Raw genomic sequence first — 15604 nt, forward strand, 5'->3', positions numbered from 1 at the left:
TGACTATTCCCCTTCAACAGACTTCTAGAAGTGTCACCACCACATCAAAAGATAAATGCGTTTTCATGGCTACTGATGCACGATGCCAAATTACCCTCAAAAATGCTGTCCCCACGCGCACACCTTTTAACAGGATGCGAGTGAGCATTTTAGCTTACCCTACCAATACTGGATTTATCTCGTTCTAAACCTTTGTCGGTTCTATTCGCAATAAGGATAATGATGCCCGCCGCCGACTAGACATTTAGTACTGGCCCCGGTGGGCTTTGCCAACATTGCAAATTGATCCTCACAACGATCATGGCTGGGAATTATTTGCCCCTTTACGCAGACGGGGAAATTAGGGCTTGGCCACCTCTACTAAAGAGCAGAGCCGGGACGGAACCCAGGTCCCCGGTCTGATCCATAGCTTTCACCGCTCCATTTCCAAAAGCAGTCTTGCTCTGTTAGGGAGGTTGAGCACTTTCTTACCTTTACTGGCCATTAATAAATTCCCTCGAGAAATGTCTGTTCAGGCTTTGTTCATCTGATTATCTTAGTCCCCTGCACTTTCAAACTCGACTTTGGAATTTATTTTGTAATTCTGTGGCAGTGACTCACGTCCCAGCTGCAGCTCGGCCCAGATATTCCCTGTCCTGTCCCATGGCATGTCCCTTCAATTCACCACCTCCCAACACCCACCTATGGCCTCTCTTCCTGAGCCCGTCCTCAGGAAAGGCTGAGTGAGCCCTCTGTCCAGACACCTCAAGGCCCTAGATGTCCTCCTCCTCACCCAGCAACTCAGCAAAGCCCTGGGCCCTGCTTCCTACTCATTCGCAGAACCTGCGCTGTCTCTTGGCCCCCAGTTAAGGTCTCTAGCCCCCCCGGCTGAGCAGCCTCCCCGCCTCCAGTCCAGCCCAGCGCCATCCCTCATCCCCTGTCCACGGTTCACCTCCTCCTCCTGAGAGGTCAGCCACATCATGTCCAGCAAAGTCTTTCAGTGGCTCTGGGTGTTGGGATCTGTCTCCAGTCCCGGCCCCACCCACAGGGCACCCCTTTGGGTGGGCCCCAGCCTCAGGCTCTCATCCCTCCGTGACCTGCCCCTACAGTGCCCTCTGCTCCAACACCCCTGCAGCACCCTCTCCTCTTTCTCCCAGGAGGCCTCAAAGCTCCCCAAGTCTCTCTTCAGTCATCATCCTCTAGAAGCCCCACCCCTACTCCCTGATTCTGGAGCCACCGTCGTCCTACTCACTGCCATTTCCCTCATAGGGTAAGCACACAGGCTGCTGGATGTCCGGGTCCCCAGGGCCACACAGGAACCAGAGGACTTGAATGATTAAGAGCAGCCCTGGGCCTGAATGCAGGCTCCACACCACTTCCCACGGCCCACCCACTGTGTGTCTGGAGAATGGCAGACCACACCCAGAAAGCACCTAGGACAGGCCTAGCCCAACATTCAACTGGACAATAATGCATCAATGCCCCTCCCCATCTACGGTGCCTGCTGCCGTACTCTACCCCACCTCTAGCTTCGACAAGCTTCCATAAATCTCAAGCGTTTTCATCACCAGTCCTTTTCATGTGACTTCTCTCCTTCCCAGGCTCTTTCCATCCCCCCACGTACCCCAGAGGGCCTGCCCACAGCTTCAGCTCTCTACAGATCCCAGGCAAGGTACTCCTGCCACCACCCACCAAGCCAGCCCCTTCCCAATCATATCTACCAACGTCCAGCTCCTTTAAGAAACTGAGCCTCTGGGAGCTCCCACTGTGGCGCAACGGGATCAGTAGGCATCTTGGGAGCACTGGGACGTGGGTTTGATCCCAGGTCCAGCACAGTGGGCTAAGGATCCAGCTTTGCCACAGCTACAACTTAGGTCTCAACTGAGGCTCAGATCTAATCCCTGGTCCAGGAGCTCCATATGCTGTGGAACGACCAAAAATGAAAGGGGAAAAAAGAAAAAAAAGAAACTGAGCCTCTAGATTAACGCTGACTAAAATACTGCTCCCCACCACAGCTAGCAAATGGCTCCAACATCCCATGGACATGTCCAGTTTGATCCTCCTCTGACCTTCAACCTCACACCAGCTGCAGCCCCACCCCAGAGCTGGCACCTCAAAGTCACTGCACTGGCTAAACCCATGTCTGTGGACACCCCTGGTCTCTCTGTGATCCCCCACCCAACTGCCCGTCTCAGCAGTGGTGGGTTGGGAGTGGTGGTCAGCAGACTTGCCCTCACAGCCAGGTTGCCACCCACTAACCCATAGTCAAACCAACCTTCCCCACACAGGAGGAGCACCTTTCAAATCCTTCTGTCATCATTCATCAGGCTAACACTCCAAATCCACGCTGTGAGTACATGCAGTCGTCTACCTGTGGAGATACCCACGAAGGCCATAGCAGAAACTGGTAAAACTGGTATCAGAGGTGGCCTCTGGGGAGGGGATCTGGGGCCCAGGGATGGAGAAAGATCTTCTTAGCCCTGAAGATCCCCTTGTATTCATTTTCGGTTTTTTGTTTCTTTTTTTTTTTTTTTTTTTGTCTTTTTCTAGGGCTGCGCCTGCGGCATATGGCGGTTCCCAGGCTAGGGGTCTAATCCAAGTTGTAGCTGCAGGCCTATACCAACCACAGCCACAGCAGCACAGGATACGAGCCACATCTGCAGCCTACACCACAGTTCACAACAACGCCAGATCCTTAACCTACTGAGTGAGGCCAGGGATCAAACCAGCAACCTCATGGCTCCTAGTTGGATTCATTAACCACTGTGCCACGACAGGAACTCCCTGTTTTTTGGGTTTTTTTTTTTTTTAACTATGTGTATATCCTCCTTCGCTCCCTTCCTCAAAACATGCATATATGTGCATGTATGTGTGTATTATGTATATACATATAATCCTACACTGAAGACAGTGTACATAAGAGAGACTTACCACTGATTTTTTCTTTTTTTCATTTTCTCTATCTTTATCTACAAAAGAAAGGAAATCAATTTTAAACTCAGTTTTAAATAGCTCGCTCTTCTTTGTCCTAATTTTCTAAACCACCACAAAAATAGTAATTGTTATGCTTACTCCTTGCCCTAAAACTGTTTTCCACTGACACCTGGGACCCTCCTAGGTGGATAGGGGCAGACCCACCAAGGCTGTCTACCTATGCAACTGCCGCCTGGGTCCTGTCGGCACGTGTAGGACCCAACTGTGCTCATCTTTGTTCACTTAGTGTATCATGCTTTCCATTTTCCACATGTTTCATATTTATGATCTTCACTGATGGGAGTCCAGCTAAAGAGAAGAGCGGCCTTCGCTAGCACACAGCTCACGGGTACAGCAGGCACGGGTTTTGGCTCAGGACCCAGGTTTCTCCTGCAAGCTGAGGGCTGACATCGAGGCTCCCCCCCCTCCCCCCACTTCATAGGGGGTTCTAAGCTGCCACTGAAGAGCCCGAGGCCAAAGAATGCCAGAACTTGGCTCTAAAGGGGCTCTCATTCCCGGGGGAGAGGGAGGGCACCGAGGCTAACCCACCCACTGTTCACTGACACCAATGTGCACCGAGGACTGCTATCTGCAGCTCCCAGTTCGCATCTCCCCCAAGGCCAAGAGAATGGAGCCGCGAGGGGCATCGGGGCCCAACAGGGAGGGGGATTCTTTAGAGGACTTGCTGGCTCCGAACAGGAGAGGAGCCCGGAACCCCAAGGTCCCGCTCACCCCCTGCCGGCTCGCTTCTGGGGCCCCTGCCAACGACCGCCCCGCCCCTCCCCCAGGCGCCTCGGAGGAGGGGTTTTGGGTGCAGGCGGGTCCCAAGAGCCGAGGGCAGGGAGTGGAGCTGATGGCCCGAGGCGCCGGCCGTATCCGGGACATCTGCGAAGGGAACAGAGAGACGTGTTACCCAGAGGCCAGGCCCAGCGCTGCGCCGCCCGCGACCCCGGGGCGGAGGCGGGGTTCCCGGGGCCGTCACAGCGCAGTACCCGGCAGGCCCAGCTCCGCAGCGGCCGCAGAAGCATGGCCGGGCGGGCGGACGCCCCAAGGCTCGGCGGGCGGATGCCCCAAGCCCCGGCTTCCTTCCGGCGCAAGTCGACGCGAGCGCTCCCGTGCGACTGGGCCCGCCTCCGCGCGCCGAGCCCCGCCCTTCGCCCCGCCCCTCCCTTAAAGAAACCACGTCTCATTTCCCCCTCCCTCTAAGGTGAGAGGGTCCCTTCGCGGTTTGCAACCCGAAACTCTTCCGGCGAAGGAGACCCAGGCGGAATGAACCTGTGATTTGGCAAAACTTGGCGGATGGGTGGCCAGTAGTACCGGCGACTGATTGGTTAATTAATTATTGGAGATTACTTAATTGATCACCTGTTCTATCCAGGCACCTGGCACACACTTTCAGTGTCATTTATTCTTCCCAACAATCTTACAAACGGATATTGTCCGAGTTGAGCTGATCCTCGGAGACTTAGGCAATTTATTGGAAGTGATCAGAAGTAGTCAGGGGGGTGGAGCTGCAACTTAAGGCCATCTGTCCTGCTTTACAGATAGCCTCTCTCCTCTGGACCCTGATATTTCCAGGGTCTGAACTGTAAATATACTAGATCCTTCAGGAAGCTGGGTTTGTTATTGTTGTTTGCTTTTGTTTTTTAAACAGGCTCAAAATGGAATTGCTTATGCTAAGTACCACTCACCAAAACAAGACTTAATTACAGTTTTGGCTCTCCCAGAAATGGAATCTTAGACCAGCCAATCAGGCATCTCCTGATCAGCACTAGTTAGGGAGTCTGCATAACAGGAGTTCCCATCATGGCACAGCCGAAACAATCTGACCAGACACCATGAGGTTGCGGGTTTGATCCCAGGACTTGCTCAGCAGGTTAGGGATCTGGAATTGTGGTGAGCTGTGGTGTAGGTTCAGATCATGAGTTGCTGTGGCTGTGGCGTAGGTCGGCAGCTGTAGCTCCAATTCGACCCCTAGCCTGGAAGCCTCCATATCCTGTGGGTTCGGCCCTAAAAAGCAAAAAAAAAAAAAAAAAAAAAAAATCTGCAAAACAGACTCCCTGCCATCCCCTAAAGGAAAGTAATCTTGCAATAACCAGCTGGCATTTTTGCCTAGTATAAGTTCCTTGTCCCCACTCCCTCTGCCTTTCATTTGGTACAGCTCCTTAGAACTACTTTCTCTCTGCTAGTTTGAATGCTGCCCGATTTGAATTGCTATTGTTCAGATAAAATCTGAAAACGTTTGATATGCCTCAACTTATCTTTTAACAAGGCACCATTAACGTTCCCACTGGACAGACAACTAAGGGATGTGAAGCCTGGAAATCCTGTTCATAGTCGGGTAGCAAAAAATCAGCGGGTGAGGTAGATAGGGTACCTCAACAGGCCCAAGCCCTGGAACCTAGGCTGTGTAGCAAAGAGCAGTGACTGTGTGCGCGTCCACGCCAGTGCTTAGGGGAAGGGATTTCCCACCTCTCCCAAAAGTACAAGATGCTAGCAGCCACCTCGTGGGCAGGGAAAAGGAAGCCATTTCCAAGAGGGTTCACAGTTTCCAGATCTGTTACTGGAAAGCCACAACCCCATCTTTTGCTTCCTGTAATATTTGCCACAGACCCAGCACAGGGCAAATGTGCCCTCCACAAACAAACTTCAGGAATAGGATCAACATTTTGTGGCGTTCCCATCATGGTACAGCCAAAATGAATCCGACTAGGAATCATGAGGTTGTAGGTTCAATCCCTGGCCTTGCTCAGTGGGTTAAGGATCCAGTGTTGCCGGTGAGCTATCCTGTAGGTCGCAGATGCGGCTCAGGTCTGATGTTGCTGTGGTGTAGGCCGGCAGCTGTGGCTCTGATTAGGCCCGTAGCCTGGGAACATCCATATGCCACAGGTGTGGACCTAAAAAAAAAAAACATTTTGTGACTCACTTGGGATGAGGCTGTTGGAGGTACCTGCTGGTCAGAGTGGACTAAATGACAAGGACTGAAGGTGAGATGGGCAAGATCCACAATGTTCTGAAAGGACTGAGGTGACGGCCAACTTAACACTGAATCTAAATCACATAAAAGGATCCACATATATGTCACTGCCCTAAAAAGAAAGGCTCCAAGATGATGGAACTACTGGTTCACAGAAGCACATGTGAAAAATAGGAATCAAGGAATTCCCTAGTGGCCTAGTAGTTAAAGGATCTGGCATTGTCACTGCTGTGGCTCGGATTCAAACTCAAGCATGTGGTGGGCACTACTCCCCCCTCAATAAAAGGGAATTGAATTGAGTATTTGAAGGGCACCAGGCTGTTCCATGAAAGAACAAGCACCAGTGGGAGGCAGTGATGTGGGTTCAATCACTGGTCCAGGAACTTCCATAGCCCAAGAGCACATGGCCAAAAAGACAAAAAAGGAAAGAGCAAGACATAATCTTTTTTTCTTTTCTTCTCTTTTTAGGGCCGTACCTGCAGCATACAGAAGTTCCCAGGCTAGGAGTCCAATCCGAGCTGCAGCCTCTGGCCTACACCAAAGCCAGAGCCAAGCCACATCGGAGGCCTACACAGCATCTTGTGGCAACATGGGATTCTTAACCTCACTGAGAGAGGCCAGGGATCAAACCCCCCATCCTCATGGATACTAGTCTGGTTCTTAACCCTCTGAGCCACAAGAGGAACTCCAATCTTAAAAATAAAATAAAATATGCAGAACAAACAGGTTCACAAAACCCGATTGGGTTCCCCTTGGGGCAGGAATAGGCTATGAGGCCTAGGCTACTGGTTCACACCACACAGATTCTGCATTTACCACATTCGAGCCTTCGCTTTCAGCACAGCCAAAGCCTCAGTCTGGCGGCTCGCCAGCGGGGCGCAAGCGCATGAGTGCAGAGCGCGGGCCACGGCGAGACACGCAGGAGGCAGGAGCGCGCGAGGGCAGGAAGCCTAGAAGGGCAGTGCGTGGCCGCAGTGGCCGTTGTAGTCGCCGCGCGAAGCCTGGCAGAGCGGTGCGCTGGGCAGGAAGACTGATAAGGAAGCTCGGCTGCTGGGTCTGCAGGCGCGATGCCAACGCCGAAGCCTAAAGCGCAGAGTCGCCCCTTCTGTTTTAGCGTGAAAGGGCAAGTGAAGATGCTGCGGCTGGTGAGGGTGGGGGCGCGGGCGCGGGATGGGGACGGCGTGGGGGCGGGGTCCCAGCGCGCTCACGCGCGGGGAGATAGGGCTGCAAAGCGCAAAGTGGATGCCCTGTCCTCTTTTCCAACCTTGTTTCTATTGAGGCCTCCCCAGAGGCAAGGCGGTGTGCTCTGCACCCCTCGGGGTTGGGGTACGGGGATGTAGAAGGAGAGAAACGTAGCTACACTTGGACCCACAAATCAGGTACCCAGGTTACCAGATAAGGCACATCTGTTGTACCACTCAGACACCAGTAAGGTTAAAAAATAAAACAAAACAAAACAAAAACTGAGGGATTTTGGTGGATACTGCGTTTATTTACTGTAACCCAGAAGTTTGATGTGAGAGAGCTCAAGGCTGATACAGTCCAGAGCAAGGATGATGTAACTGCCAGTTTCTGGAGCGCCAGACATGCCAGGAACTTTGCAGCCAGTTCTGGACAGAGGTTTGGAGAGAATGAATCCTCATTTGGAAGAAGGCTACCTGGCTCTTAAGAAAAGTGGAAATTGTCATAGGAGAATATGTTGAAGGAATTCAAGAAGAATAAAGAAAAAGGAGAAAATAATTTTTAAATTTTAAAAAGGTGACATATATGGACAGGGGGTGGAAAATTAAAAGTGACAGGGAGGAGTTCCCTTGTGGCTCAGTGGGCAAAAGATCTGATGTTGTCACTTTGTGGCTCTTGTCGGTGCTGCGGCAAGGGTTCAGTCCCTGGCCAAAGAACTTCCACATGCCCCCCCACCCTTTTTAAGTTACAAGGAAACAGTTCTGCTTAATATGAGGGAAATTTTTCCATTGGGAAAATTGCCATAATTAAATGGCCACTTGGGAAGGCAGTACATTCTCAGCAGAGAGAAGCAGAAAACAGGAATTTCTGTGGGGAGCAGGATGAAAGGAAGGGGGGTGTGAGTGTTAAGAGACGATACGTTAGATGTGTTTATAAGATGAGGTAAGGAACTAGAGGAGGAGGAGAGATTTACTGGAAAAAGATGGAGAGGACAGAGGTGGGAAGTGATAGTTTTAGGTATACAAGTGGAATAATTAGTTAGACTTAAAACAGAGAGGGACACCTAGTTTTCTAAAACACAAAGAGAAGTTGACAGCCATTCATTATAGTCATACCTCTTTTAGATGTGTGTGTGTGTGTGTGTGTGTGTGTTTGGAAGAAACCCATTTATCTAGTTTCGTTTTGTTTTGTTGTTTGCCCGGGGCCCAAGGCATGCACAAGTTTCTGGGCCAGAGATCAGATGTGCCACAGCAGCGACCCAAGCCACAGCAGTGACAATGCCAGATCCTTAACTGGTGAGCCACCAGGGAATTCCTACTTAGGTATTTTAGAGATGATCATTTTTATAGCTTCACCTTGTATTTGGTAATCCCTGCATAAATCATGTTTTTTTTTCCCCATAGGCGCTAACTGTGACATCTATGACCTTTTTTATCATCGCACAAGCCCCAGAGCCATACATTGCCATCACTGGATTTGAAGTCACTGTTACTTTCTTTTTCATATTTTTGTATTTAGTCAGACTTGACCGATTAATGAAGTGTATATTTTGGCCTTTGCTTGTAAGTGTTCAGTTTCATCGTTAAAGTTAATTGCTTTTTCTTGCCATAGTGAGATATTTTGATAAACTCTGTTCTCGAGTTTTCTGAAGCTTTGAAGGAATCTCTCACAGGCTTGGAGAGGAGGAAGTCTACCCTCTGCTAATGTGCTCCAGGGGAGATTGTCAAGGAAGCAGGGCAGCCACCGAGCACCTTCTATCAGTAAATGTGGCTGACCCTTCTGTATGGAGAATTCACTTAGGTGTAGATCTTCAAAGGAAAAATAAATTTAGAGATCATGGTTAATAAAATGATAGAGCATTCTTCACCTTTACTCCCCTTTTAAATGCATGTTGCCATGGCCTCAAAATTGGGGAAGAGAGATGGAGGCAGATACCCGAGTATCAACATCTTACAGATCCCTGATCCCTAAATGGAAAATCAAAATAATTTGAGAGGCTGAATAAAGCACAACGTTATCTTACTTTAAAATGACTGTATTCATTAATGCTAAAGCATTTTAACGCATCTTGTAGAACCTTATTTAGTAGCATATGGCCTTACTCATGGCATTAGGAATAATTGTTCAGTGGAACAGTTGCCCACTTGGTTCTGGAACCTCTCAAAATAGGCAAGATGACGATATTAGCTAAGGGGGAACTTGGCCCTTCAGCTTGGACTATAAGCTGGTTTGAGGAAAAGTTGAGTGACCTCACCTGTCCTCTCTCAAGTCTTATCTCCCAAACCCCATTTCCACAGGTCCCCTTTCTGAGACCCCCTGCTGCCCTTGTACCCTGTGGCTTTGCTGGTAGCTGCATGGTCACATCCTCTTGGCTTCCAAAGTGATGATATCCAAGCCGATGACCTGTATTAAGGAAAGAGGACTTTAGAGCTATTCTCATACCATATGCATGCCTGCAGGTGCTACCTTCTAGAACCACCTTGCAAGGCCAGTGATGAGCATTTCAGGCGCATCACACACAATCCCCCAGGTGGAAAGCTACGAGACAGAGAGGGCCTTCAGAGCACCTCTCCAAATGCCTCCTTGGTCTACACTTCAGAGCTGGACCTGACTGGAGGGCGGTCTAGGGGAAGAGATTGCAAGGCCTTCCTCTTCGGGCCCTGGGCCTGGACCATCGTGCAGTGGCAGGAAGGACCAAGCCAAGTTATTCCAAGGATTTCCCCAAGGAGACGATGGCCCCGGTCCACGTCCCCTTAATCTTGTGCTCAAAAAGTTGTAGACTTACTCTTCACTCTCTGCTTTTCCAAGGTTAATACAACTTAACACGGTTTAGCGTTTTTCTCCAAACTGGAGCTTCTTACATCTCCCAGTGATAAACTCTGAGCTCAAAATGTAACAGAACACACTGAGAGGGAGCATTGCCCATGTGAGCACTCTGAAAGCAGTCTCCACATCTCTGCCCTTCACTCTTGACTGATATCATATTCTTAGAAGTGGTCCTATGAGGAGTTCCCATCATGGCACAGCAGAAACAAATCTGACTAGAATCCATGTGGATGAGGGTTCAATCCCTGGCCTGGCTCAGTGGGTTAAGGAGCCGGCGTTGCCATGAGCTGTGGTGTAGGTCACAGATGCAGCTTGGATCTGCGTGGCCGTGGCTGTGGCGCAGGCCAGCAGCTACAGAGCAGCTGTACCTCTGATTCTACCCCTAGCGTGGGAACTTCCATATGTCAAGGGTGCAGCCCTAAAAAAAAGAAAGAAAGAAAGAAAAAAGAAAAGAAAGTGTGCTGTATACTCAGCTAAGTTATCATGACGCCACCATGAAACCCAAATTCCTCTCTGCTCTTTATCTCAGGAAATCACTTATCCAACAAATACTAAGTATCCTCTATCCCCAGATTCTGTCACAGGTTCTCTTAAAAAACAAAACTCAAATCTTGCACTTGAGAAGCTTTCCACTGGTGTAGCCAGAAAGCAAGACGAGTGAGCAATTCAGTGTGAGGGGTGCTGTGCCAGCCGTCTGCCCGGCTGGTGTGGAGGCTCCCTGCCACGGAAGGGAACCACATCCTCACAGGCTTGCGGAGGGGAAACAGCCTGAGCTGAGGGCAGGAGGCAGGACAGTAGTTAGCCCACTGACGCGGCGCTGAGAGGGCTTTGCCAGGAGGGGAGCAGTGTGTGCTAGGGTCTGGGGGAGAAAGACCTGGACCCTCAAGGACCTGAGTGGCTGTGAAGAAGAAGGGACGAGAGGAGGTTTGAGAGGCTACTGCCTCTCAAGGTCAGAGTGTGCTAGGCTTCCAATGCCTTGCGTTTCAACCCAGAGGCCACTGGAAGCTTTAGGAGGTTTTTAAGTAGGAGAGTGACGTGATTAGCTGATGTCTGAGGAGATGGTGGGTGGCTTGAAGAGGAACAAACCTAGAGGTAGGTCTCAGAGAGAGACCACAAGTCGGTTATCTTAATCCAGACATGACAATGAGAAAGGCCTGAATTAAGGTTAAAGCAGTTGCTGGAGGGAAAGAGTTGATGAGAACTGACTGACGGGACTGGCCAGAAGGCAAATCAGGGGAAAGTGACACTTCAAGAGGAGAACGTGAGTTCTCCTGTGGCACAATAGGTTAAGGATCCGGTGTTGTCCCTGCAGCAGCTTGGGTCACTGCTGTGGAGCAGGTTCGACCCCTGGCCCGAGAACTTCCACAGGCCATGGGGGTGGCCAAAAAAAAAAAGAGAGAGAGAAGAATGAGACAGGAAGGACAGGAGGAAGGACTCAGGAGAGCGCTGTGTCGTGAGTTCCGTTCGAAAAAGACAAGGTTTTCATTGCTGGGCAGAGGGAGATGCTGGCGTCTGACGCTCATTGGCGGTCATCACGCTGTGACAGGGAGGGAGCTCTGGGACGGCCCCGGAGAGAGAACAGAGCAAGACGCAGGCAAACCGAGGAAAGAAGAGCATCGGGGTGAACAGGAGCCAGGCAGACCCGCGTCTCAGAAGCCAAGAGAGGGAGCACATCGAGAAGAAGGGAGTGGTGAATGACGTCAGAGATTAAAGAGAGACTCCCCCCCCCAAAAAAATACATATATATATTTAGGGACTGTATCAGTAGAGGCTTCCAGTGACCTTTCCCAGAATGGTTTGCTTTGAGCAGACAGATAACAGTAAAGCGGCGGGAGTAGTTGGACTGAGCAGGCAAGGAGACAGCTGTAACAGAGGGGCCACCGCCGAGTTGAGGAGACCTGGTCAGGGACAAACAGAGGAGGATAATGAGCAGAGAGGTCCCTGCAGAGTGGCTGACAGGAATGGGGACAGAGCACAGTTGGAGAAGTTGCCTGTGGCTCTTTTACTGTAACAAAAGCAAAGGACAGAACGATGGCTGAAGATTTCAATTAACCTGTAGGTGGGGAAAAGGTAACTTGGAAACACTTCTGTCTGACGGCCACTGCCTTCGCTGATGAGGAAAGGGCTTGGTCATCTCCACTCAGATTTGTGATGTGTATCACTGTCCCAAAGCTGCAGTAACGAACACAGTTTGTAGAACAGGCTTCCTCTGACTGTCCCCCTCAAGTGCTCCAGGGACAGAAAACTGTGCCACAAAGTAAGCCCACCCTCAGGAGTTCCCACTGTGGCTCAGCAGTAATGAACCCAACTAGTGTCCATGAGGATGGACGCGCTCAGTGGGTTAAGTATCCGGCGTGGCTGTGAGCTGTGGTACAAGTCGAAGGCGTGCCTCGGATCTCACGTGGCTGTGAGTGTGGCTCGGGCTGTGGCTGTGGCATAGGTCGGCAGCTGCAGATCCCATCAACCCCTAACCTGGGGGCTTTCATATGCTACTGGTATGGCTCTATAAACAAAAGAAAACAAAACAAAAACCTGTTAGGGAGTTAAAAGATTGGTATATCATAGGTTAGGAGAACCATTAGGCATCATTGCAGACCAAATACAATATATGTGTTGCTGCAGCAGTTTGATTTCCTAAAACGAAATTAAACTACTTTTTTAAACTAGACAAATCTTGTTTAATAAAATGGAACTTTTGAGATCTTTAGGGAGCTGATTCTTTGTGCGTGTGTGTGATCTTCATGTAAAGCTGACCTTTCTATTCTGTGTTTTCAGGATGTTATCAACTCACTGGTAACAGCTGTGTTCTTGATAACTGTGTCTATATTGGCACTGATCCCAAAATCCACAACGTACATAGTCCTTGGAGGGGTAAGTGAAGGTCTTTCTGGTTTCTCCCTTCAAGTTTGATCAGCATTCAAATTTACTTGAAAAATAGACCCAAGAATAGGAAACTAGACTGTATTCATCCTTGAGGCTCCTATGCCGGCACCTAGCACCTTGTGGCTTCCTACTTCTGTGTATGAACCCAGGCCCTGATTTATGTGAAGGATTATGATTTCACACTACTGTTGAAGTTAACCAAACCAAGATATTCCCCCAGATTCCTCATAGATACATAACATAGGGCTGGACTAGACTGAGAAGAGCTACTGGAATCAGTTATAATACTTAGCTCTCAGAAGCCTGATGGTAAGCAAAAAACGAACAAATCACGCATGAGTTTCCCAGCTCTCCCTTTTCAAGAAAAGGATATAACCCACTAATTAAGGTGAGACAGACTACTCTGAGCTCAGTTATTTCTTGTCCAGATCCTGCTTCAGGTGGGATATAACAGAAGATGAGTCACTGTAAGGGGAAAAGATGGCAGGAAGCCTTGCAGCTAAAGGATTATTCTGAACACTGCTTGAAGAGAAGCAAATCAGTGTAATGTGGAAGGCAGGCTGAAACCAACCGAAAGGGTCAAGCCATTCAGTTACGTTCCATCTGACAGTCTTCTGAGTTTTCTTATAGGTGGTTCAAAATCATTTGGCTTTTCTAGGTTCTGACTGAGAGAAATGAATCAGGAGGTTCTTATTACATAAATCTCCCTCCTACTTCCTCATCTTTTCATAGTATGGGCCACCAAGGAAAAGCAGCCACATAGCTCAGAATCCATGGCTTCTCAACTCCTCCCTTAGGCCCTAAGCAACTTCCTAAGGGATGGGAATTGCTCCACAAATGAGATGGTGCTGTAACAGCAATTTCTCCCACTTGTCCCTAAAGATAACCTCGTCCCTCTACTGTTGAGAAAGAGGGATGAGGCCTAGGATTTTCTTTTACTCATTTACTCATTCATTGACTGATTCATTCTTTAAGTGCACTTTGGTAGGTGCTGACAAAGTTTAGAGCCGTAAGCCACAGGTGACTACGGAACACTGGAAATGTGGGGCTGGTCTGCACTGAGATGAGCTTTCACTGTAAAATCCACACTGGATTTCAAAGATTTAACACCACCCCCTAAAATAACACAGAATACTTTAGTTATACCTTTATTCTATTGATGGCATATTAAAATTATACTATTTTGGATATATCAGGCTAAATAAAATATGCTATTAAAATTAATTTCACTGTTTTTTTTCTTTCACTTTGTAACATGGCTATTAGGAAATTTTAAGTTAATTACATGGCTTACGTTGGTGATTCACATTATATTTCTTTTGGATAGCTCTGGACTAGAACATGAGCTTTCAAGTTGCTTAGAGCCTAATACAGGAGACAAACATGCAAACAGCTATATTTAAGTTGTTAACAGAGTTCTGTGGGGCACAGAAACGAGGAAGCAACTACCTCTTCTGACAGTGGAATCCCAGTTTGCCAGGAATAAAGGGTTTGAGAAAAGGGGGATGGTTCCAGGTGGAGGAACCAGCGACATGCTGGGTACCAGAGTCATGAAAGCATGGGTAAGGGGTACTTACTGTGGTCAGAACCTAGGAAGCTGCATTTGAGATTCAGGATGGAAAAGGCACTGTGTCTTGTGCCAGAAAGCCAGCCTTCCTGGCAGTTGGATAGAGCTGGTGAAATAGCACACAGGTACTGGGATCCCCTTTCTCCAGCCCAGACAGCAGCTCTCAAATAGCCATCATCAGAGCCCATGGTCTAGTTTATGCCCTTTCCCTCAGGTTTGCTTTCCTGAGGCCGATTGAGAGTCCCAGCCCTTCAGTGCATGTCGCCCAGCCTTTGAGAGCTCACGTTGGATCATCCCCTCACTCCCACTCTGCAAGGCCACTTAACCTTTTCTTCAGTAGAGCTGCAGTAAGAGAGTCAAACCATTGAACACTGGGGATAGAAATGATCGGTAACTAAATATCAGCCATACGGCTTAAAAACAGCATGTCCAGGAGCAAGTCAAGAGGTCCACACACGTATTTATTTCAGAGCCCACACCACTCAGTACTGTTTCTTTTCTTTTCGCCTTCTCTAGGGCCGCTCCTGCGGCATATGGAGGTTCCCAGGGTAGGGGTCGAATTGGAGCTGTAGCTGCTGGCCTATGCCAGAGCCACAGCGATGCAGGATCCTTAACCCACTGAGGGAGGCCAGAGATCGAACCCACAACCCCATGGTTCCTAGTCAGATTCGTTAACCACTGAGCCAGGACAGGAACTCCGCTTCAGTACTGTTTCTGCTCACTTAAATTACCTTTCCCTCATTCTAGGAAGGTATTTCTGAAACTTGGAAATAAGAATAAAATGATCTCCGCAGTCTCTTCCCATTCTAGTATTAGGTGACACTGCAGGGAACATTGCTAGTGCCCTGGCAGGAGAGGAAGTTGGTGGGCAGACCACTTAAAACCTGTGTGTCCATGGTCACAGTAGTGACACTGTGTCTTTGTTTCAGGTGTTTGGACTGGTGGCCTCGGTGTTCTGCATGGCCGACGGGGCCCTTATTTACCGAAAACTGCTGTTTAACCCAAGTGGTCCTTATCAGAAAAGCTCTGCTCATGACAAATTCTAAGTTTTGTGAATTTACATTCATTCCTTTTTAGTTGATGCTAAGTATTAAACACAGCTCTTTATTCTGACACATACGTTCTGCAGTTCTCATTTTAACCTCAATCTAGGAGCTGGAAGAAGAGATTTAGGAACTGTGCGCCCAGCGCTCACCCACACTGAAACATCCAAGAGA

The 15604-nt window shown here is 49.1% G+C and overlaps 2 protein-coding genes across 48 annotated transcripts in view; one reads left to right on the forward strand and one right to left on the reverse strand.

Annotated features, from left to right (window-relative positions):
- The window catches only part of TK2 (thymidine kinase 2), a 1024677-nt gene that overhangs the window by 25151 nt on the left and 983922 nt on the right, over window positions 1–15604 (reverse strand). For 26 of the 46 annotated variants that reach the window (XR_014805791.1, XR_002344553.2, XR_014805792.1 and 23 more), the window contains exons 1-2: window positions 3866–4041; window positions 2911–2948 (exon numbers count right to left, since the gene is read on the reverse strand). The exons of 1 other annotated variant lie outside the window; for it this stretch is intronic. Coding sequence is in view for 30 of the 45 variants with exons in the window: in XM_084960159.1 (XP_084816285.1) it covers window positions 2911–2948; window positions 3866–3980 (153 nt within the window). In the remaining 15 variants the exon portion in view is untranslated. Of the gene's footprint in view, window positions 1–2254; window positions 2351–2910; window positions 2949–3130; window positions 3262–3501; window positions 4042–15604 lie in introns of those variants that run through there. 19 more of the 46 variants (XR_014805789.1, XM_084960157.1, XM_084960147.1 and 16 more) reach the window with 8 other exon arrangements.
- On the forward strand, window positions 6856–15504 carry CKLF (chemokine like factor). 2 transcript variants are annotated; one of them, XM_021094004.2, is made up of 4 exons: window positions 6856–7074; window positions 8515–8673; window positions 12713–12808; window positions 15317–15504. In XM_021094004.2, the coding sequence occupies exons 1-4, from the start codon at window positions 6997–6999 to the stop codon at window positions 15431–15433; spliced, it is 450 nt and encodes a 149-aa protein (XP_020949663.2). In that variant the 5' UTR covers window positions 6856–6996; the 3' UTR covers window positions 15434–15504. The 2 variants fall into 2 exon arrangements, with proteins under 2 accessions (XP_020949663.2, XP_084816316.1); XM_084960190.1 differs by having other exon boundaries at window positions 6910–7052.

Source organism: Sus scrofa, chromosome 6, assembly GCF_054392235.1.
Source record: "Sus scrofa isolate SSC_HxYL_T2T_F1_AM1 chromosome 6, Sscrofa_HxYL_maternal_Yorkshire_Landrace_v2.0, whole genome shotgun sequence".
Classification (NCBI taxonomy): domain Eukaryota; kingdom Metazoa; phylum Chordata; class Mammalia; order Artiodactyla; family Suidae; genus Sus; species Sus scrofa.